Raw genomic sequence first — 26,415 nt, 5'->3', positions numbered from 1 at the left:
GGTGGGAGGAGCTCTGTTATCACTCTAATATCACACTCTTATCAGCCAATCAGATTCGAGGGCCAGAAAGAAATGTTGTATAATTGTAAACATAATTTCCCCCCAATTCAACGCAATCTCTAAGGCTACGTGTACACAACAACGATGTAGTCAAAAATTTTAGTTTTTCCCGTGCGTTTTTAAAACAATTCACATTTACACAGATCCATGAAAACAGTCAAAATGCTGTATTACGTCATCCTGTAGTTGGTGATGTCATCTTGTTAGTAAACAGTACCTGTATGGAAGTGACGATTATATGTTGGACATGATGCGTCTCCGTTGTTGGTTGTAATATTGGTGAAGTACACTTAGTACACTCTTCAGCAGCAACAACAGTGCCATATACTCCGCCATTTTTGTGTATGTTTGTTCGCACTTGCCTTTAAAATCGACACACACTGCTCATGTCTACATACCTAAAACGTACTATGCACGTGCCAGATGTCACCGTTTTCATAGATTCCCGTTTTGGGTGTTTGCTCTGAAACAATAACGGCGGCATTTCCAAAATTTTCCAAAATATGCAATTTCAGTCCCCAAAACACCGTTGCTATGTAAACGAAAAAGCAAAACGGATAAAAAGTTTTCCATTTATGGCTGAAATTGTTGTCGTGTAAATGGCCACTTAGAAAGACAATCTCTGGATACAAACGGTGAAACGGTTGTTATTACTAGAAAATCACACCTCTGGAAAAGGCTGTTAGCCAATCAGAATTAAGGACCAGAAAAAAAAATAAAAAACTTGTATACATTTCAAGTCTTTTCACAATGTTAATGATTTACTGCATTTCTGATCAAATAAATGGAGCCTTTTAGTGAGCATTAAAAAAACTTATTTCAAAAACATAAAAAAAAAATCTTACTGACCCCAAACTTTTATAACTGCAAAAAAAGCAAGAAACGATAAAATGACTAATAACCAAGAAGCATTATGAATAAATGCAGACCACCTCAGGTACCTTTGGTTACACAATGTCAATCCACATAAAACATGTCGGTACAGAAGAGTCCCTGATCGGAAGCTGTTTGCTGCTGAAGACATGCTGTGGTTCTTATATAAGGAAAGGCAGATGTCCAGACATGTAAATGTTATTTCTGTTTACAACTGATGAGTGTTAAGTCTGTATGAGTGTCCTGTAACATCTTATTAGAGGCTTGACACCTGAAAATAAGCCCTTTTTCTTCCACGTCTTCCTTGCATTCCCTATAAGGTCCACTACTTCCTGGACAAGAGTATACATTTACATTTAGTAGATGCTTTTATCCAAAGCAACTTACAGTGCATTCAGGCTATATATATATATTATTTATTTTTTTTACCAGTACGAGTGTTCCCTGGGAATTAAACCCCACAACCCTTTTCACTGTTAACGCAATGGTCTACCACTGAGCCACAGGAATTATACAGTATAATACAGGCATAATACTGACTGAAAACTATCTGACCTACATTTATGAAGATAAAAGTGAAGTGTATAATTTCTTTGCCACTAAACAGAATTGCATTAATAAAAATAATGAACATTTTGAGGATTTGGAGTAGACTACAGTGCCACTAAAGCTGCAGAAATAAGGACTTTGCTTTTAACAATGAAAGAAAGAAACTTGAAAAACACAATATATATAACTGTTAGCAATTGTGCTCCACCAGTAGCATAAAAAATTATCTGATTAACGTATAACACACAGACTGATTTCACCTTATTGTACATTGTATTGAGCAGCAGAAAAGTGTTGATCTACATATGCACCATTACAATCTTAATATCACCAATAATCTAAAATGTACCATACAGAGAGCAATTGCAATCATTTTAACATAAAAATGCTTGCATGCATTATGCTGAATACCAACAAACGATATTAAAACTATTTTAGCAATAACATAATTAAAAATATTACATTAGACTTACATGGACCCCATAATTTCTCTGTGATATAGAAATCATCTTTGGTCAAAAAATAATGTCTAGGGATTAAAATCTATAACAGTAATATATAACAAAAATATAACGTTCTTAAAGAGAGAATTTGATTAACAAGATTAAATCCAGATGGAGTTCAGGTGTTCTTAATAAAAACTGCAAGAGACTGCATTTCATTAGGGAGGATTGTGCTATGAAAGGTTAAACATTTTTGTTAAACATTTCACTTTTGCAATTTCATATCAGCTTTTCTGGAAGAACTAACCATGAAATGTGCCACAATTGTTCTAAAAGTTTGTTTCAGACACTTTTCAGGAGGTTTAGAGTCATACTGTTTCGTAAGTTATGTCTATGAAATAATAATTAATTTCTGTTTTTTAATTAACAGAAATAGGAAGAAATTCTAATTAGAAAGTACATATTAACATATGAACTGTCAATGCATGCTTTTAATGCCAACCAGCCAAATCTTTTTGCACACAATTGCACCAGACTTCATGCTAATGGTCAGATTTACTCATCTCCAGGCCATCCAAGATGTAGACAGGTTTTTTTTTTAATCAGATTTTGAGAATTCATAGCATTATATGACCTGCTCACCAATCGATCCTTTGCATTGAATGGGTGCCTTCAGAAACAGAGTTCAAACAGCTGATAAAAACAACACAGTAATCCACACCACTCCAGTCCATCAGTGTACATCTCGTGAGCTGCATGTTTGTAAGTAACAAATCCATCAAGACTGTCATTTATGGCTAAAATAATAGTCCTCTATCCAATATTGCTTTTTCCAGAGAAATATGCATAGAATTCAAGCAAAAACTGGTGAACTTTGATTTAGGAAAACAACAGGGGATGGACTTTTTCACTTGAGGAAGCGTTATTTTGAATAATAGACTCAAAAACATGGTACAGTTAAAGTGTCTTGATGGATTTGTTTCTTACAAACTAGACTGGAATGGTGTTGTTTACTACTGGATTATTGTGATGTTTTTATCAGCTGTTTGGACTCTCATTCTGATGGCACCCATTCACTGCAGAGGATCCACTGGTGAGCAAGTGATGTAATGCTAGATTTATCCAAAACTGTTTTTAAATGAATGAAATGAAGAGGTAGATTTTCAGCAAAATTTCTTTTTTTAGTGTAATTCATTCTAAATTCATTCTAACAGCAGCCACTGATGGTCACTGCGGTTTCAATAGGTGACAGCCACGCTGTGTATTGCAACTATTATGATGTCTAAAACAGACACAAATTATTAAAAATAAACTGTCCTGCAAAACACATACAGTATTTTGTGCGTAAACTAAAAATAAACAAAATATTGCTGCTGGTTTCCCCTTTAATAGAGGAATAATGTGGCCTGGCCAACATTAGTAGCTCATATGTTGGGTTTGTGGGTAAAGGTCACAGTAGAGTTTAAAGAGACGGAACACAAAGACAGACAGCTTTTGTTGGAGACTTGTTAAAGTGATGCAACAATAGTGTCCAATTCCTTCTGTGCCTCCTCATCCTTTAAAGAAAACACACACACACAGAAAAACACAAGAATTACAAAGTGCAGACTCAAACTACAAAAAATCTGATTCATCAGAATAAGAAAACACCTCTTTAGTCTGAATGTTCATTGCAGAGGCAGCGTCACACATCTGTTGGGCTTGACTCCTCTGACCCAAGTCTTTGTAACACTGAAAAGAGATATAGTGAAATAAAAGTAATATACGTGCAGTTACAGTAACACATTACAATTTTCTCAATGCTCCTTAAAGGCTTTACTGGCTCGGTTTCAAAATCTAGTGCACTGCAGAAGTAGAAAGTATAATTGTGTTGCATGTTAAATGATCTAAAACTAGTGGAAGAGAAATAATAAATGTCAATTATATACAGTGCTACCATTGAAGTCTCTTAATCTCACCAATGCTGAATTTATTTGATAAAAATACAGTAAAACAGTGATCATTTAAAATATTATGATTTAAAACCACTTTAAAGTAATATTTAATCATTAACAATTGTTAATATACGTACACAGGAAATACTGTGAAATATTATTACAATTTAATTCATTTCATATTATTATTAATGTTGATAGAAGTATTTGCAGTTTAATATATATATATATATATATATATATATATATATATATATATATATATATATATATATATATATATATATATATATATATATATATATATATATATATATATATATATATATTAAACCATGATACTTTTTGCAGGATCCTCTGTGAATAGAACTTTTTTTTTTTAAATGGCATTTATTTGAAATCACTTTTTTTTCTTTTTCTTCTTTTTGTTACAAGTAGAACATTCTATATTGATTAATATTAAATATAGTTAGGATGCTGCTTTACATTTAGTCATTTAGCAGACGCTTTTATCCAAAGCGACTTACAAATGAAATGCTTTGGAAGGTAGCTGTCTATTTAGGTGGTTTTCAGCAAGGCAGCTCAATAGGTTTGGAACACAGCCAACAAAATTCCCAATGTAATTATTAATCAATATTCAGTTCATTAATAAAATAGGCGAGACCTGAAGTCATTACCTTGGCTAAAAACACATAGTTGAATTTTGAATACTTGGGACTGATCTCTTCTACCTGTAGAATCAAACAAAGGACAAACATAGCAAATGCAATCTGTCATTCACAGGCAAAGTGAAATTACTTATTCACTACAGACCGCTGATGTCTAAACACAGACTGTTTATGTAACAGATTTTCTGCATTTTAGGTGTAGTTAATTAAATGAGATCATGAAAAACATCTCTCTTGAAAGAAGGACTGCACTGCTGGCAGGCAAACGTCTAGGGTACGTTTTCAAACACTTTGCGTGTTAAATGAGATATTAAACAATTAACATTGCAGGCAGTAAACCTCCACCTTATAATCAGAGCAATAAATAACACTGTAGACATTTACGAGACTTACACAATCACACAAAATATAAACACTGCAGTAGCCACATATATGAGGTTATGTTTTTTACAGGGTTCTTACACCCTTTGATAAACAGATTTTTTATTATATTTACATAACTTTTTTTGCTGATTATGATTATTGGATGAGGACTTTACAGTCAAAATCCTAGGGCTTTTTCCTCATATTTCTAGGTTTTCCATAGCTTTCTTTAGATTAATTCAGTATTAGTTTTATTTAGTATTATTTAGATTTTTTAAAGTCTTTCTTTAGTTTTAACACCTTACTCACTATAGCAAAAATAAGTAAATAACTTGTATTTTAAATTGTACATCTAATAATAAATTAACCACATTTATTTTAATAAATTAAACACAATTTATTTTATTTATCAAATGTTAAACAGTACACTAAGATGATATATATATATTTATTTATTTATTTTTATTTTTTTATTTTTTTTTAAATGTATTTATTGGATTTAATGTATTTTAATTTCTTTGCATTTGATGGAAATGTCTTTGACCAGTTTAATGCATCATTGCTGAATTAAAGCATTAATAAAAAATTAAAAAAAACACCTCTTTTGAACTGTAGTGTATGTGAACATTTCAATTTAAAACCGAATGCATTTCCAGCTTTCACTCTTTTATGAAGGATTTTCACTAGATGACATTTGTGCATGAACCTCACTTTGTAAATGATAATACAGTATCATGTATGTTCTTAAAAAGCCTAAGGAGATCATGGCTGTTCCTCATGTTTGATTTTATGCACCTACTGCACTAGTAATAGGTGTAGCTGCAACGTTACTGGTGCAGTAGGTTTCCACATACTTTTGGCCATGTAGCATGTAAAGCTGGATTCTGTATGAAGCTGGATCACTCAGTAAGTGAATGAAGAGACAATGCATTATTTAGTCATAAGCTGTTGGTATATTTCAGTTTTTTGCACAAAATTAGACTTATATACACTTCCTTTAATCAGTCGTGCAGTTGCTGTAACTCTCCAGAATGTTTGTTGTCTTGGCAGCGTGCAACAAGTCTAAGCACAGACCCCTTAAATAAGAAGTGATGGCTGGGATACAAAGGACAGGAGAACATCAGAGGAGAGAGCAACTTATGTAAAAACACTGGATGTAGGTCAAGGGCTTTCAGAAATGAATAGGGTTTGTTATTTAAACTAGGACCTCTAAGACGAAATCCCTCTACAGCACATACTGTACTAAGAGAATCTCTGCACAGTTTATGGCGGGAAAATCTGGAAACTGGATTGGTTGTTGGAACTGCAGAGGCAGGACAAAAAAAAATCTGTCTACCTACAAATTTGAAAACAGATTTGAATTTTAAATAACTAATTTTATCAACAAAATCTGTTATTTGGTAGCTCTTATCGCCTACCCAAACTTCATGTTTATTCAACTGTATGTCCTCTAAATAAAGAGGCTCTTTACAATCAATCAAAGGCACGTCTCACCTTGAGGAAGTTCTGCAGGGCGTCCTGGACCGTGGCACTGGGTGGCTCTCCAAACAAAGTAGCAGCGACTTTCCTCTCTATCCACGTACATTGTGACACCTGCACACAACGTGTTTATGGACAAAGCAAAAAAGAACAAGAACTCCACTTATCAACATACAAATAGGCCCATTGTCTAAATAAATGAATTAGTTAATTAATTAATAAAAACGGTTTATATTAAAATCATTAAGAAACACCTTAAGAAACACTCAATATATATTCACTTGAAAAATAAAATTTGCATGAGAAAATTAATTTATTCCAGAAAATTACTAAAATAAAAAAAATATTTTTGCAGCACTAACAGTCTTTAAACATTTTTGACCAATGAATTGTCCCAGCCCCAATTTGTTTCATCATTATATAGAATTCACTACTGTTAAAAAGATTATATATATTTTTTTTATTATATATATATATATATATATATATATATTCAACATTGGAATATTAGAATGATTTCTGAATGACTGTGTGATAATGTAGACAGGAGTAATGCTTTAATATCACAGCAATTAATTACATTTTAAATGATGCTGAAATTGAATGCAGTTATTTTAAATTGCAATAATATTTCTTCATATTTCTGTTTTTACTTGACCTATGATTAAATAAATGCAGTCTTGGTGAGACTTTTTTTCAAAAACATTCAAAATATTATCAACCCCAAACGAGTGAATGCTAGTGTATATTCACTATAGAAATGTATATTAATATTTATTTTTGTATAAATTTTGGCCTTTCAGACTTTGAAATAAAGAAAAAAAATACATTTATCTGATATTTCCAAGTTTTCCATGAGCGTGGGGACCCTGATTCATGAATATCCCAAACATACTAATACCAATCGCCCCGTCACTCACAGCATAACACCAGCGACCCAGCAAGTAATACGACAGAGGATCTTCAGGCTTCAGCTCAATTGCTTTATCCAGATGATCCTTGAGACATAGAGCAAGAGAAAGGAAGAGAGAGAGAGAGAGAGAGAGTGAGTGTGTGTGTGTGAGAGAGATCAGTTTCTTTCAATGTTGCACGACTTGTCTTTTTGTGCTGATCTCTACAGCTGAGATACCACAAATATTTCTCCTGAACTCGCACGAACACAGAAAAACCCACCACACGCATCTGTCATTCAGCTCCTCGTTCTCTCTCTCTCTGCTAGCTCACCTGCCAGAGCTCTGCAGGTGTGTGGTGTTTGGAAATCTAGCTGACAGCTAACATAAAATACAGCTTGTATCAGGGACTGATCTTCTCTTATGAAATACGTGTGTGTGCGTGTGGTACCCTCATTCTCTTTCCACTTGTTTTAGATAAGATTATAAACACTAACTCTTACAGAAGCTGATGCTATGCTCCCATCAACACATACAACCACTGAAATCAACTAAAATGACATTTTGGCTGAGATCACCATATCATTTACTGCCCTTTAACTCTTCTCTACATGAAACGCAGGAATAACTGTGTAAATAATTAAAAGTGGAAGTAACTGGAAGTAACTATTTCCTATGTTGACATGAGCCTAGCAGTAAACAGTCCATCTGAACTGCTCATATATTCTGCTGTCTGTATTTAAGCTTTAAACATCCTGGACTGAAAATATACAGGGGGGGTGGGATGTGTATTTGATATATTTGAATTGTTTTGATGTTGCTTTTAAGTTTAATGTTCTACAACATGGCAAATAACCTATATTTGTCTACACATTTGACATCCAATCAAAACATAAGAAATGTGGACATTGTGTAAAGAACAAATACGCATACTCACCTTAAAAAGATAACCATTTTTTATTTTATTCTGAATAGATTCATATTCTGACAGGAGCCCACAGAGTATAGCATACCTATGCAGAGATCAACAAAAACAGAGAGAGAAAAGAAAACCGTAATTAGTAATAAATTAATAGAAGCTATTCTACACTCTTAAAAATAAAGGTGCTTCACGATGCCATAGAGAGAGACCTTTTTGTCTAAATGGTTCCATAAAGAACATTTAACATCTGAAGAACCTTTCTGTTTCACAAAAGGTTCTTTGTGGAGAAAGAAGGTTCTTCAGATTACGTAAAGGTAAGAAAGAGATGGTTCTTTTGAAGAACCTTTTGAAGCACCTTTATTTTTAAGAGTGTGTATTCTATTAATTATAAGAGTTTACTCATTTGTGAAGACACTGTGAAAAAACCTCAATATGCCCTAACCCAAACCTCAATATTCACCTTGAACAACCTGTTTCCACACAAACCAATCACAAAGAGTTTCACAAAACCAACATCCAAGAAAAAGCTGCAACTGATAAACCTTAAACCTCAGACACCAATGTTAAAATGCAAAAATGATGGTGTGATGATCATAAAACCTGGATGAACACCAAAATGATCTTCGACATCCGCTCTGGCCGAATAAATCACCTTACTTGAATATTATCAAACCTCTATGGATAGTTTTGGAGAGTAACTGTCAACTGGAGACTATACAATAGTTTAGAAACCTATTCTGAGAAGGATAGAAGCTGTATTAAGAAATACACTTGTAATTAATAAAATAAAGAAATATTTCAACATTTTTGTCAACTTTCCTACAATATGTTCATGCTATGATAGAAGCACCAATGAACAGATGAGTACAAAACTTTAAAACAAAATTAGCATCAGTTCTTCAAACTATAAATATTGCATCTAATAGGAGTTACAAGTCATTTCTCGTTAGAAATGAATCACGTCTCTAATTACTGACTGAATAAACCACATTCAAAGCCACTGTAAATTGCTAATTAATGCACACCTGTTCCAAATTGCTAGTTAAACCACAGACATTTAAACTAATGAACCCACCTGCAAAATAATTTGTCTAACTGTTTAATACTAATATATTTACCTAGGCTATTTTATAAAGATTGCTGTCTTGTATCATGTGGGAAAGAAAGAAAGAAAGAAAGAAAGAAAGAAAGAAAGAAAGAAAGAAAGAAAGAAAGAACCATCACAGAATCACAACTGTAAGTAAAAAGAGACTGATGTGCGTGTGTACATGTGTAGTTCCAGTGTTTTGAAGGGCAGGTTCAGAGGTGATCAAAGCTTTTCCAGCATAGTGATGTAAATCCTGCTGGTACTCACAGTCAGACAATGGAGCCAGCCACAAACACCTTTTATGTGCATGATAAAGAGGTGAAGGGGTCAAATGACTGTCACAGGAGGTGACAGGGGCTCCGTTTCTCTGAAGCGACTGGGGGACAGATTCTGTAGCCAAAAGCCTTTGACCTTGAGCTCACCAGAGAGAAACTCAACACCAGGTCAGACGTACCTTTATGGATCGACTTACTATACTTGTGTGTGTGCTTTGGGAATGAAGCTCTTTTACTAGCTGTTTAGACTGCAAAATGCATCTAGGAAGAGATTGCAAGGGCATCTATTTCAACATAACTTCTGTCTCATGCATTTTAATTCATTGATTGTTAGATGAAGTTAAGATCGTGCTGTACTGAATAGTCTCAGCTGCAGGCGGCACGTCCACGGACCACCCACAGTCTGCTTACTGACCATCTGAACTTCCCAATCTAGCCAGATCTAATCTGATTGGCTGACTTTGTGCAACTTTTGAGAGTAAGAACAGAGTTTTTTTCAGAATTAGGAAGCCAAATTGCATTTACAAGGCTAAACCGAAAGAGTGCTGCAGGGATGACATATTTTCGTAAGACAAAACCCATAAATAATATAAAGTTTGTGGTGAATACAAGCTCAAGATATTTTCTCATTTTATTCTATGACATACATAGGGTAATATCCACTTGTGCTGTTTTTTTAAGTTTTGTGGGATTCATATAATGCATGAAAGTGAAAAGGGCTAAATCTACTAGGTGCTTTCACAGACTCGTGCTCATGCAAACTATTCAAACTCAAACTTTCAAGGAAAATTTATATATATATATATATATATATATTTTTTTTAAAGAGGTGTTGGGTACGTTGTGGTGGTGACGCTGAAGTCATGACCCTGGTGTAGTTCGTTTATAGCCTGCGTTTAGATTTTTAATTCTAGAAAATATATTCAGGCCAAATTAATTAAAGCTTAATCATGTTCATTTGTGAAATGTAGCATGATGCAAAAAAGTAGAACCATTAACTTTTGATGCTAACTTATTTTCTGCAATAATGCAATGGAAAAATCTTATTGGGTTTTTGTCAACAATTAAACCAGATTTGCACAAACTGAATAGCATACTCCGCTTTGTTTTCTAAGTTGTCTAAGTTGACTAGAAATTATACACAGTTTCTGGTTAATGCCATATAAAATGTAAAACTCACTTTGTGTTGCTGAAATAGTGTGTTCCTGTAAAGGTAGACAGAAAAGTGGACTAAGACTTTATGCTGTTTGTCAAAAGTCTGGCTGTTGACTGAATAACTGCAGGTTCTCTGCTTTTCATAGAGGATGACTGAGAATGAACATTGCATCACCTTGTTTGAGGAGCTGTTTTTTTTTTTTTTTTTTAGCTTGGCATCGCTGCAGGACAGACAGTGTAGGAACACATTTCACGTATTTCTCCCAAAGAAAACAAACACTTGGGCAAGTTTTGGCAATTTCTCTGTCTGGCTACTGTGACTCAATGGGGCAGAGTCGGACAGTTATATTAAACTCTCTACACCAAAAATAAGATGCCCAACCAAAACAGAAGATCACAAAGTCTGTGATGAGATCTTTGGGTACGGAGACGAGAAATGGCAAAAGCTCTGTTCCGGAACCAAGTTTGCTGCCTTCGACAGCCCTTTTAAGTTATCATGTCATGCTATTGAAATGAAGCCTAAGCTAGGCAGCAACATTCTGCTGATACTTTGATCGAATTCCAAGAAAACATCAAATATCTCCTTAATGAACAGAACACTCCCTAGAATGCACTGCAATATGCTTATTGAAACAAGATTACAGAGGATTATAAAGATATATTTCATTCAATACTGACAGATGTTATAGTATCAGGATTTTAGCTTTGCAACATGCTGGCATCAACATCTGAAACTATTCGATTGCAATTTGTTGCTGCCCGTCACTTATAAGGTACCATTTCATTTAAAATGCTTCCTATGTAGACAACAGACACTGGTTTTGGAACAGAGCTAAACAAAAAAAAGTGAAAAAACAGCCAAAACTGACAACACATTCCTGGTTACTTGTGAAAAATGGCAGTGCATGGACATAAAAGTTGAAGATCACCAAAAATAGCTCTTATGATGAATTGCAAATAAATTTGAACTGAAGCAACATGAAGACATACCAGAAGTGATTACTAATAACAACTGCTGGCAGAGACGGTACAGGTGGAGAGAAGGTTGCTCAATGTTCCCGGGGCTAATTCCTTCCCCCCTCCTTTCACGGATTGGTTTGTGAAGTGTTTTTATTCTTTGCTGTCATGTTCTGGCAATGCCCAGAGGCCTGAACATTTAACCACAGCAAAGTAATGGAAACCAGTGGCAGAAGTTCTGCTGGCTGAATGAACACGTCACACACCTGACAACATCTCCTCACGCCAGCAGTCTGGGATTTCCCTCCACAGGGGCATTATGGGTAAACATCTCCAATAATAAAAACTGTTTACCATATGTGGATACTTGGTGAACAAATATTGTAAATTTAAATTTTTGCATATCTATTTTCAAACATTCTTCCTAGAATTTGTTTGCAAATTAATTTGGGGCTGGTTTTCTTTAACAAAAGGTCTCGTTGTGTTTACTTCTGAGCACAGTTTACCAAAAACAAAGTGCATGCTCGCTTAAAAAATGAGGACAGCCATGTATAAGGTGGCTTTGACGCAGCATCTCATCCATGCAGAACCAAAGTCTAAATCCTAGTCCTACCTACAAATTAATGAATATGCTGCCCTGCATGCACTAATAGTACCTGCAGGAAATGCAATTGTAGTTTCATAATTAAAAAGACAATTTAAAGCAGATGATGTCGAGTTCATCTAAGTTCACCGGCCATGAAATCCAAGAGTGTTAAAGAAAACAAGCAGATGTTTGTTACTCTATTAGTGTAATTCTTTATGCTCAGAACAGGTCGGGGAGGTTTTGTGAGCTTCAGGCAGTTTCCAGTGTTCTGCAGTGAAACTTCTGTAAAGTTTATTCTATCTTGAAATGTGTGTGTGTGTGTGGGGAGAAAGAGAAAGAGCAAAAACAGAATGAAAATGACACTAGAAGAGGGAGAGAAGGGATTTGTACATGTAAAAGTGTGGTTTGGCCACACTGAGGGTTGCTTAGAGTCATTTCGGTGAGTTGAAATATTATATAGACTCACACACTCATGCATGCACAAACCACAAAAAAAAGTCAGCCGAACAGTAAGGCTTGTGGCTGCCAAAAGATTATGTAAGTTTAATCAGTATTTTCCTCATGGGCAGAGAAATCCCCTAAGCAACTGGCCACAAACAAAGAGGTCTAAGAGTCAAAGACTCAGACTCATTTTACCTCTTTGCTAAGAACAGAAAGTTCTCTCTCATCACCTTGGGCCGAGCATTCAATAAAGTCTCAATGACAAGAGCTGCCATTGCCATTCAAGGTCACACAAGGGAAACCAGCTATGTTGCAGAATGGAAGGATAAATGAGATTAAACCATGAGACACTGACCGAAACCTTCAGCTCAGGGAATTTGGCTAAATAAACATCAACCCCCAAAAACTGAACAAATTTGAAAAAAGAAGAGTTAGACAAGTATCAAGACTTTCTAACACAGGTTCACTCAGAAAAGATTTACCAACTGCAAACAGTACAGTTACATTTACTGAGATTACAAGTCAAGCTGAAGTGTTGTGTGGTTGCCTGGGCATTGCTATGCAGTTTCTAAGTTTCCATGAGAATGCAAATGATGCGGTTTAGGAGAGGTTTTGTTCAGAGAGCTCAGATTTATGATTTTCTGGTAATGCATGATTAAGTTTTACTTTGAAGGACTGACCGGAGTCATATATAATCACTGTTAAAGTAAGATATTTTTGCCCTATTTATAATCTAGAAATTTAAACATCTTTGAAAGCTAATAGCACACCTCTCCTCAACAAGTGTCACCATTTGAGAAATGATTTATGTCCGCTGAGTAATGCATTTAATACTTTATAGGGTAAGTTGTCAGTTCAAATCCCTAATATAAAACTGAATTCTTGTGTAAACCATTGATACTGTTCCAAAAAAAAAAAAAAAAAAAAAAAAAAAAATTAAACTGGACTTTAAGGACTAAAATGACAATAAGGACATTTTGAATGTTACAGAGATTTCAAATAAATTCTGTTCTTTTGAACTTTGAATTGATCAAAGAATCCAGAAAAAGGTATCACCATTTCTACAAAAACCTTAGGTAGGAATAAATTACATTTTAAATATATTAAAATAGAATCCATTTCTAACTGCAATACTATTTCCCAATTTTGATGAACATAAAAGCCCTTAATCTTACCCTAAACCCAAAATGACTTCAAACTTTTGGACCTTTTTATAAATCCATTGGAAATTAAATTACCAAATGTTTAAATGTCAAAACATGCAAGAAAAGTTTTACATACAATGGAACTGGCTCTGCTCTTGATACAAGAACATGGTCATAAAACTGTATTATAATGTATCCTTCACACACTGCATCATGAAGCAGAGCTGCTGCAAAAAGGACAGGGCAGAATTCAAAAGCTGAAGGCCAGATCCTTAATGAAAACCATAAAGCCAAGGACACATCACAGATAAGAGCAGCAGTTAACTGAGATGTGTGTGTGTATGTGTGTGTGTGAGAGAGAGTGGGTCACAGTGACCTTCCTCTGCACTCCATGTGATAATCCTGGCATCTGTGAGGGAACGGAAAGCATTGCAGAGGGATTCACACAGGCAAAATACAGACACAGAGATCAGTGAGCATACCTTCATTAAGACACCCTGTACCAAAACAAATGCAAACAAATGCTGCACAGCTCACAAGTACTGTATTATGCAGTTTTAGACACCGTAAACATATTAGAATGCATATTGCTATATTTTTAAGACAAGCATAGGAACCCTTCATATTACAGTATTTAATGGATTGACTGCCATCAAAACAGTCGAACCATTACAGCTCAAAAAGATTTAAATTAAAGGGAGCCAAAATTGATCTTGCAGTCACCTGCTTTCAGCTAAAAGAAAATAGTAGGCAGCTTGCCCTGTGCTTGGATTAGGCAGTATATGACTTCTGATGATATGAATCTTTCAAAGTGTGTTAAGTGATACGTTTCATCATGCAATACATGAAGCTATGAAGCCATCGTGTGTCTTTCAATGTGAGGAAATATCTGTTTCTCACATTTTAAAACTATATCAACAATATCAGATGGACAGGCACAAAAGCATCCACATATCAGCATGTCAGTCAGTCCACAACATTTTTAATGAAATTAGAAAATATGCCTTAAAAATACCATTAGAAGGTTTTGGGTCTGACAGTATGATTTTTTTCATTTTTTCATATTTTTAAAGGAGCCCCTTTTGCTCATCATTGAGATGTATGATGGATAAATGAATACAGTAAAAAGATTGATTTTTGCAATTTAAAACAATAAAAAAAATGTAAATGTATCCCTGTGATGGTAAAACTGAATTTTCAGCATCAATATTCCAGTCTTCAGCGTCACATGATCTTTCATTCTAATATGTTTATGTTGATTAAAAAAAAAAAAAATTACACTACACCAAAACTGCAACAAAAACACATAAATTGCAAGCAATTAAGTAGGTGTGTGTGCATGTGTATTTATATGTTAGCTTTGGGCTGTCTTTGCATGTGTTTACATTCCTGGGGTGTGGTGATGCTATCAAGAGGGTTTTGTAAGATGAGTGAGCACATCCAGAGGAGCTGGCAAGCCTGAAAAACACCTCCGGTGCAGGACACCCACACACACACCCACATATACATTCAGAGACCCACAGACACACCAGAGCCCAGGTGCTACAAACAAATATGCAAATGTTTTCTACTTATGAGGGACAGATTTCTGAAAAAGCTCCCGAATAATGTAAAACCTCTTAAAAAACCAACCTGAGGATACTGAAGCCACACAAACTCCAGTAAAGTCTAAGTTATGCCAAAAGGTGTCAGTAATAGGTTCATGGAAGACTGGAAATAAGCTTGAATAGTCAGTTTCAACAGGTTCATTAAACCTTAAGACAAAAGTCCTAGTTAACTGGACAACAAACTGATTTAATATTAACATGAACTTACCACTGATGACCTTCAGCACACTGTGGATTGATGGAAATGGCCTCTTCACCAACTTTTTTTCCTAAAATAAAAAAAATGTAAACAAAATAAACAAGATGTGTGTGAGAGACCAGCAGCATCCGGAGTGTTTTCAGTCCTAAATGAAACAAAAATGCAAAGGTTTATTTTGCAGAAGATGATCATACACCAGTTCACAGCTGGACTAGTGAGACTTCCTCTAGAGATTTAAATAGAAGTGATAATTGGCCTGCTTCCAAACTTTGACACTAAAGCCTTCACACAGAGAAGTGAATGAAGAACAGCAATTATAAAGGTGCTATGGTTAAAAAAAACTGAACTAGTTAATCCTGTCTGTACATACACACATGGATCAAGCTGCTATTGTATTACATTTAATTGCTAGGGAGAGAAGAAGAAAACGGAAGAGAAAGACAATGGAGAGTGCAGACAGATTAAGAGCAAATCACAGGGCACACAATAATTCATATCATAAAGAGAGACAACACTTGTCTTCTTCACAATTAGTGGATGTTTTGTTTTCATGAATAGGTCAAGATGGTTATAAAATAATTAGGCTGTAAAAAAATCTTAACGCAACTGAATATTACAATTCCTTAATTATTTTAATAAATCACACTTCATTTGATGAATCAATATTTGTTGCGAAAATCTGCCAAGCCTTGATAATTCAATGCTATTTCGTGGTAGTCGAAAAGCAAGCACTAAATTTTAACCACTATGTCAAGTTATTCAATTCTGGGCACAAATGTCTGCAGTGTATAAATAAATGTCAACCTGTAATCATAAAAGCTTTGATTACCATTCTCAGCGCAGCTCTTCTTCTCTGCAGGGTCTACGGCAAAATCATGTGCATCTGCATAGGCTCTGGACAACCGCCAAAGGTACTGGCACTTCTGATCAAACTGGAAGCACATACAAAACGCGTGTTAATTCAACATTTTACTAATAAACCAAAAGCCATCATACACCAACATCTGGGGAAAGTAAGATTTTAAAATGTTTTTAAAGAAAAAAATAGAGTTATATTGTGAAGCATTATTTTGATTGTCACTCAATAAATTCCTAATGTTCTGCTCATTCTTATTATTATCAATATTGAAATCGGCTGTTCTGCTTAATATTTTTTTGGAAACCGTGATGCATTTTTTTTTCAGGATTCTTTGATGAATAGAAATTTTAACGAACAGGATTTATTTGAAATAAGTTGCAATCACTTGTAACATTCTAATTGTAATTTTTAATCAATTTAATGGATCCTTGTTGAACTAAAGTATTAACTTCTTTCAAAAACATTAAAGGAAGTTATACTGAGCCCAAACTGAGCTGTAGTTTGCATACCTCTGCTTTCCTCTCCAGCAGAAAATTCAGGCCTTGTGCTTTCTCTTCCCCGTTACAGCTGTGCAGTCGGTCTGCTTTCTGTAGCAGGGCTGTAAGCTCATCCACCGGCTCCTGCAGTGGCCTTTGCTCATCGTCACTTTCCTCCTCCTCAGAATCTGTCAGTGCTGTTATATACCTGTAGCACACAGCAGAGATGACAGTGAGCCTATATCTGTTATTATGCTTGAACTGGCTTCTTATGAGACTGACACTTGATGCACCAAAAAGCTTTTGATGTGTTATACAGGTCAGTGCTTGACAACAAGAACGTAATTTACATGTTAATTTGGTTAAAAGGAACAATTCACCCAAAAACAAAAATTATTCACCCTACGGCCATCCAAGATGCATTAGAAGAAATTTGGCCAAATTTAACATTACATCACTTGCTCTTCAATGGATCCTCTGCAGTGAATGGGTGCCGTCAAAATAAGTCCAAAGAGCTGATAAAAACATCACAATGATCTACATGACTCATGTCCATCAATTAACATCTTGTGAAACAAAAAGCTATGTGTTTCTAAGAAAGAAACCAATCATAATGTTTTTTTGTCTTTTCTGAATCAGGAGCGAGATATGCACAGATTAAGCACCGTTTGCAAACAAAACCAGTCCAAACCAGTTCTAAATTAAATAAGTTGTAGTTTTTGATGTGAAAGGACATAAGGAGGAAGCATTATTATGGACTCACATTTTGCCAGAAACGGCATTGATCGATGGACTGCAGTCGTGTGGATTACTTGTGCATTATTGTAAGGATTTTATCTGCTGTTTTTACTCTCATTTTGATGGCACCCATTCACTCTATTGGTGACCAAGTGATGTAATGCTACATTTGTCCAACTCTGTTCTGATGAAGAAACAAACTCAACTACATCTTGGATGGCCTGAGCTTGAGTAACCTTTCAGTAAATTTCATTTCTGGCCAAACTATGAACTATTAAAACGAACTCAAATACATTCACATTACAGAGGCCAAGTGGATTTTTAAATGCTTTACAGTATCTTCAGCATAAAAGAAACCTCTCAGCAAGCTCAGACAAAACAACATGCTTAAAATGTGTTTCACCTACACAAGTAGGTGAAGGACTTTTATTTGGAGGCCAAGCACAAGTTTGGTAATGAATGTACAAACTTACAGGCATTCTCACATAGGTCACTGATGCAGTCAGTAATGGATATGCATTCATAAAGTGTTTACATGCAAAACATCCACAGGATCTGTGCACATGTGACGCAGATTAATTAACCGTTTACTGAGATTGCCGGTTTCAGACTGACACCTGAAGGCTTTCATGTAAAAACACTGAGGGTTGTTTATTTTTCTTACAAGACATGCAATACCTGCCTAACATTTACAGCCTTCGACAAGCGTCCTTTTTTAATGACTGTAGGCGTGCACTAACACTCGCAGCAGCTGAGATGAGTGTGTAAAAACATTAATTACAGGTTAAAGTACAAATGAAAGACTTGAGAAAAAGTGAAAACTTAAAAGGCTTCCATTAAGAGCTGGCACCTGAAGCATTTGCGTCATTCGCGGTTCGTGAGAACATTTGAGACTTCGAGCGATAGTTCTGCAGGGATGTGTTGGAGCTGGAACCTCCGAGGGCACTTCAATATAACATACAAGACTGTCGCTCATGACAGTTAAAGGAAATCATCCACAGCCGGTGTGTTTTGGATTTAAGGGGCTACAGTTACACATTAAGTGCCAGAGATCTGACTCATTTTGGCCAATCTCATCAGTCTGTCTGAAATGATATCGTTCTCAGAGCCTTATTATGACTAAACGTATACTGGCAACTCTTTTTCTGCAATGTCATCTAGACATAATTATGAGTCACATACCAAAACTAACTCAATTTGGATATCCTCAATGCAACACAAGCAATAAACAAAATACTTATATAATACATATGTTTTGGAAAGTTATCACTTTTGAAAGAAGTCTCAGTAAAAAAAAAAAAAAAAAGAAGAAGAAAAAAACAGTAAGATTGTGAAATATTATTCGAATTATTTAAATTTATTAGAATGAGATAATTTTTTTTTTTTTTTTTTATTATTATTTATTATGTTTTAAAATGTAATTTATTCCTGTAATGCAAAGCAGAGTTTTCAGCAGCAATTACTTCAGTCTCTGTGTCACATGATCAGTGAAATTATATTTGATAATATTATAAATATTATAAATTAAAATATATATTAAAATATATTACAAATATATTATATTATTCCACAAAAATATTAAGTAAAACAAAATGTTTGTCAAAAAGGTTCCTTGAGCAGGAAAACATCATATTAGAATAATATTTATTTTAGGATTATGTGACACTGTTGACTGGAGTAATGATGCTGAAAATATAGTTTTCCCAAAACAGGAGTAAATTATACATTACAGTATTTTAATAATTACACTTATTTTAAATCATAATAATGTTTCTGCTGTTTTACTAATAAATACAGCCTTGAGCACAACAGGATTCTTTCAAAAACAGGTTTAATTAAAGTCTGAATGAAGTTGTCTTTCCTCGATCTGGATTGGAGGACACAGCCACACCCAGGAAAAACAGAATCTTCCACAGGGATTATTTCGATGCCAATCTTTTATCTCCCTCTTTGTCTGGCCATCATGAGCAGAACTGCAAATTCAAGAGTGCAGTGTTTGTTTGAGAGCACGTCTTACATCTGTCCTCAGCAAAGATCAACAACTGTCAAGGATCTGGCTGAACACTCAGATCTCAAGCATCCCTTGGATGAACATTAACCAACATCATTAGCACAAAGGTTTGCCTTTGCATTAGGCCTACTTCTCTGCTTCTGTTTTGTTTATCTTTGCGGGGCAATGAAAACCAGGTCTAATCATCAGATCTCTTCATTTGACGTACAAACACAAAAATGCTAACTAAAAAATTACCCTCTCTAATGATGAATGAATCTACAGTCCAAACTGCACTTAAATTGGAACCAACATTTCCATTTGTCAGCGTTCAGTGCAATTGTGAAAAGAGCCACATGGGGAGGCGGGGATTGGGTCCTTTTCTGTATGTTTTCATTCATACATTCATTGATCCTCTCATTCATCAGCTAAAGTCTTTCTTTCTGTCTGCTGAGCATGTTCTCTCAGTGGAGGTGCTAACGAACGTTGCTGATCATGAGATAAATCAGCACATTCCACAACTCTATTCTCATTCCAGAACGATTCGCGCCTGTCCACTATTTGACTACTGTACATCTGTCACATATCACAATGAACAAAGGACATTTTCTATGAGGACGAAGTGCCTACTTTGAGTTTTTGAATGAAAAAAAAAAAAGTACAGCATTAAATTAAAACAACAGTCACCGCAAAATCCATCAACAAATATATATATATATATATATATATATATATATATATATATATATATATATTTTGTGCACACATTCAGATGATTAATCTCTTTTTGTCTTTTTCCTCCAGTTACATTTAATATTTAAAAAAAATATATATAATATTGGTGGTAAAAAGTGGTAAATAATGCAAATGCAAAAATGAAATCCCTCAGTTTCTGTAGTGAGCTAAAACAGATTAAATAATGTAATAGTTGAGGTGAATGTAGTTTCATCAATTAAATAAATTGAGAATTAGATTTAGGTTTTTGTTTTTAATAATCTGATTCAGTTTAAATTTTTCAACCAATGTATGGCAAACCATATTTACAGTTATAAAAGCCAAATTTTCCTTAATTCTCAAGAGGGAACATATTACCACATTATTTAAATAATAAACTTACATTTGGGCTCTAAAATGGTTTAGATAGAGAAAGAGTGATGGTTTGTGCTCTTGTTTTGGTGAACAACTCCACTGCCCAAACAGAGCTGAATGAAACTCAAGTCTTTAAATGCATAACAAAGTGCAAAGACTTTGTAAAGGAGAGCTGTTCACGGTTACCATCCCAACAGTCACCGGCTGTGCACACATTCAGATGACTTCATCAGACACAGCCCCTAGAGTTTGGACAAACAGGCCGTTCTTTATTCCTCTGGAACAGTGCTAACCCCCAAAGCCAGGGGTCAGTAAGGTTTTCTTTTTAAAGAAATAAATAACTTTTGTTCAGCAAGGACACATTTGATTGATCAAGAGTGACAGTAAACATTTTTAATGTTAGATGCTATAAATTTACAAGACCCTTTAAAAGACCTTAATCGTTATGTCCTTCTCAAGGTTAATGTGCAACCAGTGCCATACTTTCCACAGAGCAAACATTATAATCACAACCAATTATAGCCTCATATCTTCTCAGAAACAACAAGTCACACGCTTTAAAAAATAAATAAAAGTAAAAAGCACAAGTTGAGAAACTCAAAAACTCACATTAAATCAAAAATGACGTTTCTTTGCTTGAGCATCTATACGGCACAATTCAGTCACCCTCCAAACACAATGATGTACTGTCTGCATCTTTAAAAACCTTTATTATACAGCAATACCAGACAGTCTCACAGATAAACAATGTCTCAGCTCAATTATTAAAGAGCACTCGCACATTTCCATCCTTACGCATCTGTAATCTGACCTGTCTGCCTCTATGTAAACAATAACTTTACATCCACAGCAATCAAACACAATAAAACGGTATCGTTTCAAACATTCAAGTATGAACATCCTTCAGCAACCAAGGCAAGCTGTGACGTGATTGCACTCAAGCAATGTAGGAACGGTGACAGAAATTACAAGCTCCTACATGAGACGGTAAAAATTAGACCGTGATAACTCAGCAGTCACTCTTTGAGACTGATCAGCCGGTGCTTTCAAGAGAGACAGAAAGGAGGAAACTGTTTTGACAGATGAACAGTCCTTTGAAACCCACGCAGTTCCAGGACCAAATTACACACAAGCTCTTGAACCAACGTTCTGTGCTTGATTGTGGTGTTAAAACACATCCTGCCTGCTCAAAGTAAAACCATGATAACCGAGCAACACAAAAGCCAGTCATGGTCTAGAAACGCTCCACACAGACATACAAAAACAATTTATGAAAACTGAACGCCTCAAGTGGTTCCTTTATTTTTACACTTGGAGTATTTGGATGCAAAGATGCACAAACCAAGCGGCTTAAAAAAAACAAATCATTTTTGGACACTGAAGGTGCTGAAGAACATAATGTGTCAAAAATAACAAGAACTAACATTTAATGCTATGGAAAACAAAGCAGATTATTTCTGAATGGCTTTGGGAGCAGAATTTAGTGAGACTGGAATGGACTTGTAAAGTGCTTAGTGCTGAATTTAGTTAACAGTTGTTCAAATGAAAGGCTGGAGGCATTGGAGTTCATCTCGTCTGTACAGAACGCTTTCGGCTCTCTCACTGAATCACACCTAAGATATGCACACACTTCTAATCCTTCTACAACTCTACATTATGTTACATTTGCCCAGAGTAGGGGCATGAAAAAACTAAACACCAAAATAAATGCATCCAATTTGAAACCTAATTTCATGAATTTCCAGCAACAACCATAATAAGTTATTATTAGCTTTCAATACATGCTGACTAGAGATTCATAATAAACAAACAAATAAATAAATAAAACATCAAAATGAAAATTATTATAAAACAGATAGCTCCGGTCCTTGGTTCTGATTGGTTGAGCCACGTTCAGAGCTGTGGTACATTACTCAGCAAACATACACCTTTTGTGTCTGCATCTGTGTGTTGCTCGGCAACAACTTTGTTGTTTCTGAGGAACTGCATTGTTTGGCAGAAGAATGTTTTTATTAGTGCTGTCAAATGATCAATCGTGATTAATCGCATCCAAAATAAAAGGTTTTTTTACATAATATATTCTATGCATATTTATTATGTATATATAAATACAAACGCATGCATATTTATTTAAGAAAAATATGCTATGTTTATATATTAAACATACATACATATATATATATATATATATATATATATATATATATACATATATATATATATATATATATATATATAAAATCTAAAATATAAGAATAAAAATATATAAATTCATATCCATGTAAATATTTCCCAAATATATGCTGTATGTGACTGTATATATAATGTATTATATATATATATATATATATATATATATATATATATATATATATATATATATATATATATATATATATAGAGAGAGAGAGAGAGAGAGAGAGAGAGAGAGAGAGAGAGAGAACACACACACATTATGTAAACAAAAACTTTTATTCTGAATCGCGATTAATCATTTGAAAGCACTAGTTTTTATTAATGTTATTGGATTTATTAGCTTTGTTTTATTTTGTGAAACCTTGTCCTGACAAGCTACGCAATATCGCGTTCATTATCGCAGATGAATTTCCTTCAATACTGAATGCGATAACGCATAGCTTGTCAGTGATCTTCGGATCTGTCAATTAAATGCCGCTCCATTTGAAAGCAGGTGATGGCGATTTACCGCTAATCAGGGAACCAGCTTTACTGACTAAATGTGCATGATAATCGTATGCGATATATCGCCCAACCCTATATAACAGCTAAGGGGGAACAGAATATGAAATCATTTCTCCCTAACAACGCCCCTTGGCTATTATAAATTCACTGTAAACCACAGCTTCACGGGGCTTATTGCTTTATTTGAGTTATAACACCTACATCATGAAACTATAGTTATTAGAACTCAAATAAACCAACAAGCCCGTGAAGCCTTATAACCATAGGAATTGTAAGGAATTTAAAAGTTCTGGTTATTTATATGACCCTTCTTAATTATTTAATTCACATTCTTTGTACAATATTTATGCTTTAACTGGTGACTTCTGAAGGATGGTGTGACACTGAAGACTGCAGTAATGGCTGAACATTTGTCTTTGTATAATTTATTACATATATTTATTTAACATTTTAAAATGTATTCAAATAAAACAGTTATTTTAAACTGTAATACTTTTTTTACAGTACTACTGTTTTTACTGTATTTTTGATCAAGTAAACACAGCCTTAGAGACTTTTAAATCCCAAACTTTTAAATCTACTTTCTATGCTCTTAAATTTTTTTTGTTATTCCACATAATGAATGTGCAAAATGATTGACAGACAGAAGGTGTATTAGCTAAACAAACCTCTCTATGAAAAAAAAAGAATAACCTGCCAGGTTGGCATCTCGGTAAACTCACCCTCCTTCACTCTCGGCCTCTTCTGAGCTTTGTTCTTCACTTCTGTCTGAGACACCTGCTCTTTTTCTCCTGGTGGGAGTTCGATGAAGTGGACTTGCTCTGCGAGCACTGATATCGTCCCCGCTCCGGCGCCTCAGCTGATCTCTGACGTTGTCCTGCAGGTGTGGAAGTGCATCCTTCAAGGCTTTTACCTCCTCTTTGAGCTCAGACACACAGTGGATCAGAGCTCCCAGCCGATCCAGCACCTCCGCCTGGCCCGTCTGTAGACCCAGGCTGCCTGCTGTGTGATCTCTGTTGCTGCTCAGGTGTAGGACTCTTCCACCGCCTGCTCCTATTTTGCGGAAGCAGACAATCGCCAAGCTGATCCCAGCAGCCCCTGCCAGAACTCCCAAAGCCAGAGCCCTGCCATCCGCTTGTGCCATCCTTAACTACAAAGACAAAAGAAAAGGTCTATTTATAAAGGTTTTTTTTTCTTCTTAATTCATACATTACAAATATTATTTTACATATAAATCAATAATATTAAAAAATATATATTGTAAAAACGTATGTTTTATTATAAACATATATTGGTTTAAGTGGATTATTGAGCCCCAACATGAAAAACTGCAAGAAAAATATGACCATTTTTGTATCTCAATTCAGTATTTTTCAAGCAAAACATGCTTTCTTGTAAATATTATTCAGTTTAAACTCAAGGACATTTTATCAGTTTTTCCTGTGGCCTCAAAATCACTTTCCATCCCGTAGATTAAAAAAAAAAAAAAAAAAAAAAAAAAAAAAAATGAAAATAAGTGTCCTAATGAAATAATCCTACAGAAAGTGTCATCATTTTGGAAGCAAAACAACAGCGGATACGTCAGTGAGTAGCAATGGATGTAACTTATTCTGTGATGTTTTGTGCTGTAAGTTTGTTTATTTTACTCTAAAACATCCCATCCTGTTTGATACAACTGAAAAAAAAAATAGATTGCATAAAATGTAAAGTTTACACCCTTTCAATCTTTATTTTCACAAGATCAGCAAGAAAAGAATCACTAATAATGAAAATACATAAATATTCTGGTACAGGCTCTCCATTCACCTTTAAGTTAAGTAAACCGTAGCAGTGGTATTATATACTGTTTCAGCTGTATACACACTACAGGACTATGCGATCTGTCTATATACGTACGTGCAGCGGGGACAAAAAAAAACATTATAACAGCATCCGAGCAGGCCCCATCAGCAAAGTCATAAAACATAAGCATTAAACAGCGACATTCTTATAAAAGAGCAGCTTTTACCTGTTCAATCGCTCCTGAGCGCAGCGGTGCGTCTGCAAAAATAATCCGTATTTGAATCCGTGCTTGATGCTAAAGGTTCCGCCCTGATAATGCAACCATACAGACAACTTCAGTTAAAACTTACATTTAAAAAATCCACGAAAAATGTTTAATACTGAGAAGAAGTTAAGAGATTAATATTGAATGATTATCTAACAAAAGGAGTGAAAGAATGCATGGAAAAGGACTGCTTACCTACATCTGTTCCTATAAGAAAAGTATTGAGATGGTACCAAGGTAGCAGATGAAATATAATATAATATAATATAATATAATATAATATAATATAATATAATATAATATAATATAATATAATATAATATAATATAATATAATATAATATAATATAATATAATATTCAGCTTTTATATTATATTTTTATATTTATATTTTATATTAAGCACCATCATTAAGAAACACACTTTATTGTTGTGCATATGTAAAATTGCAGATCATAGCTAGACAATCTAAATGACCTACCAAAAACTGACGAGACAAAGAATCAAAGTTCATTGAAATCACTCATTAACAGATTTGCACTTGTGATCTGCATGTTCACTGTTAATATACGCCACTTTACAAAGGCAAGAACCTAACCCACTCCAGAACAGACTTTCAAAAAAATGTACAACTAGGTTAAGCTCCAAAACTAAATCTACTTGTCATGCATTTAAAATATCTGTAACTTACTCTACAGTTGCATAAACAATGTCTTGAACACAATTGTATGCATATACCAAAAAATAAGACCAAAACCCTGTCTTAACACTCAAAGAAATGTTAGTGGGTTCAAGTCTGGAAAGCTTACTGTAATGGAGCCGATCTGTGGCCTTCACTGCTGTGGAGCTCAGTGCTTTGGTGAGTTTCCCTCTAGTCTATATAA

At 34.7% G+C, this 26,415-nt stretch overlaps 1 protein-coding gene across 1 annotated transcript; it reads right to left on the bottom strand.

Moving 5' to 3' along the window:
* Positions 1-1,736: 1,736 nt before the first annotated feature.
* LOC127970245 (regulator of microtubule dynamics protein 2) lies at positions 1,737-26,415 on the bottom strand. Its single transcript, XM_052572641.1, has 12 exons — positions 26,341-26,415; positions 25,494-25,576; positions 24,208-24,635; positions 17,002-17,176; positions 16,463-16,565; positions 15,643-15,703; positions 8,197-8,272; positions 7,290-7,367; positions 6,385-6,483; positions 4,537-4,590; positions 3,576-3,656; positions 1,737-3,481 (listed from the first exon to the last, which is right to left on the bottom strand). Exons 3-12 carry the CDS (start codon positions 24,627-24,629, stop codon positions 3,434-3,436), a joined length of 1,197 nt encoding a protein of 398 aa, XP_052428601.1. The 5' UTR covers positions 24,630-24,635; positions 25,494-25,576; positions 26,341-26,415; the 3' UTR covers positions 1,737-3,433.

Source organism: Carassius gibelio, chromosome B13 (assembly GCF_023724105.1).
Source record: "Carassius gibelio isolate Cgi1373 ecotype wild population from Czech Republic chromosome B13, carGib1.2-hapl.c, whole genome shotgun sequence".
Lineage (NCBI taxonomy): Eukaryota > Metazoa > Chordata > Actinopteri > Cypriniformes > Cyprinidae > Carassius > Carassius gibelio.
This window is presented reverse-complemented; position numbering and strand designations above follow the sequence as displayed.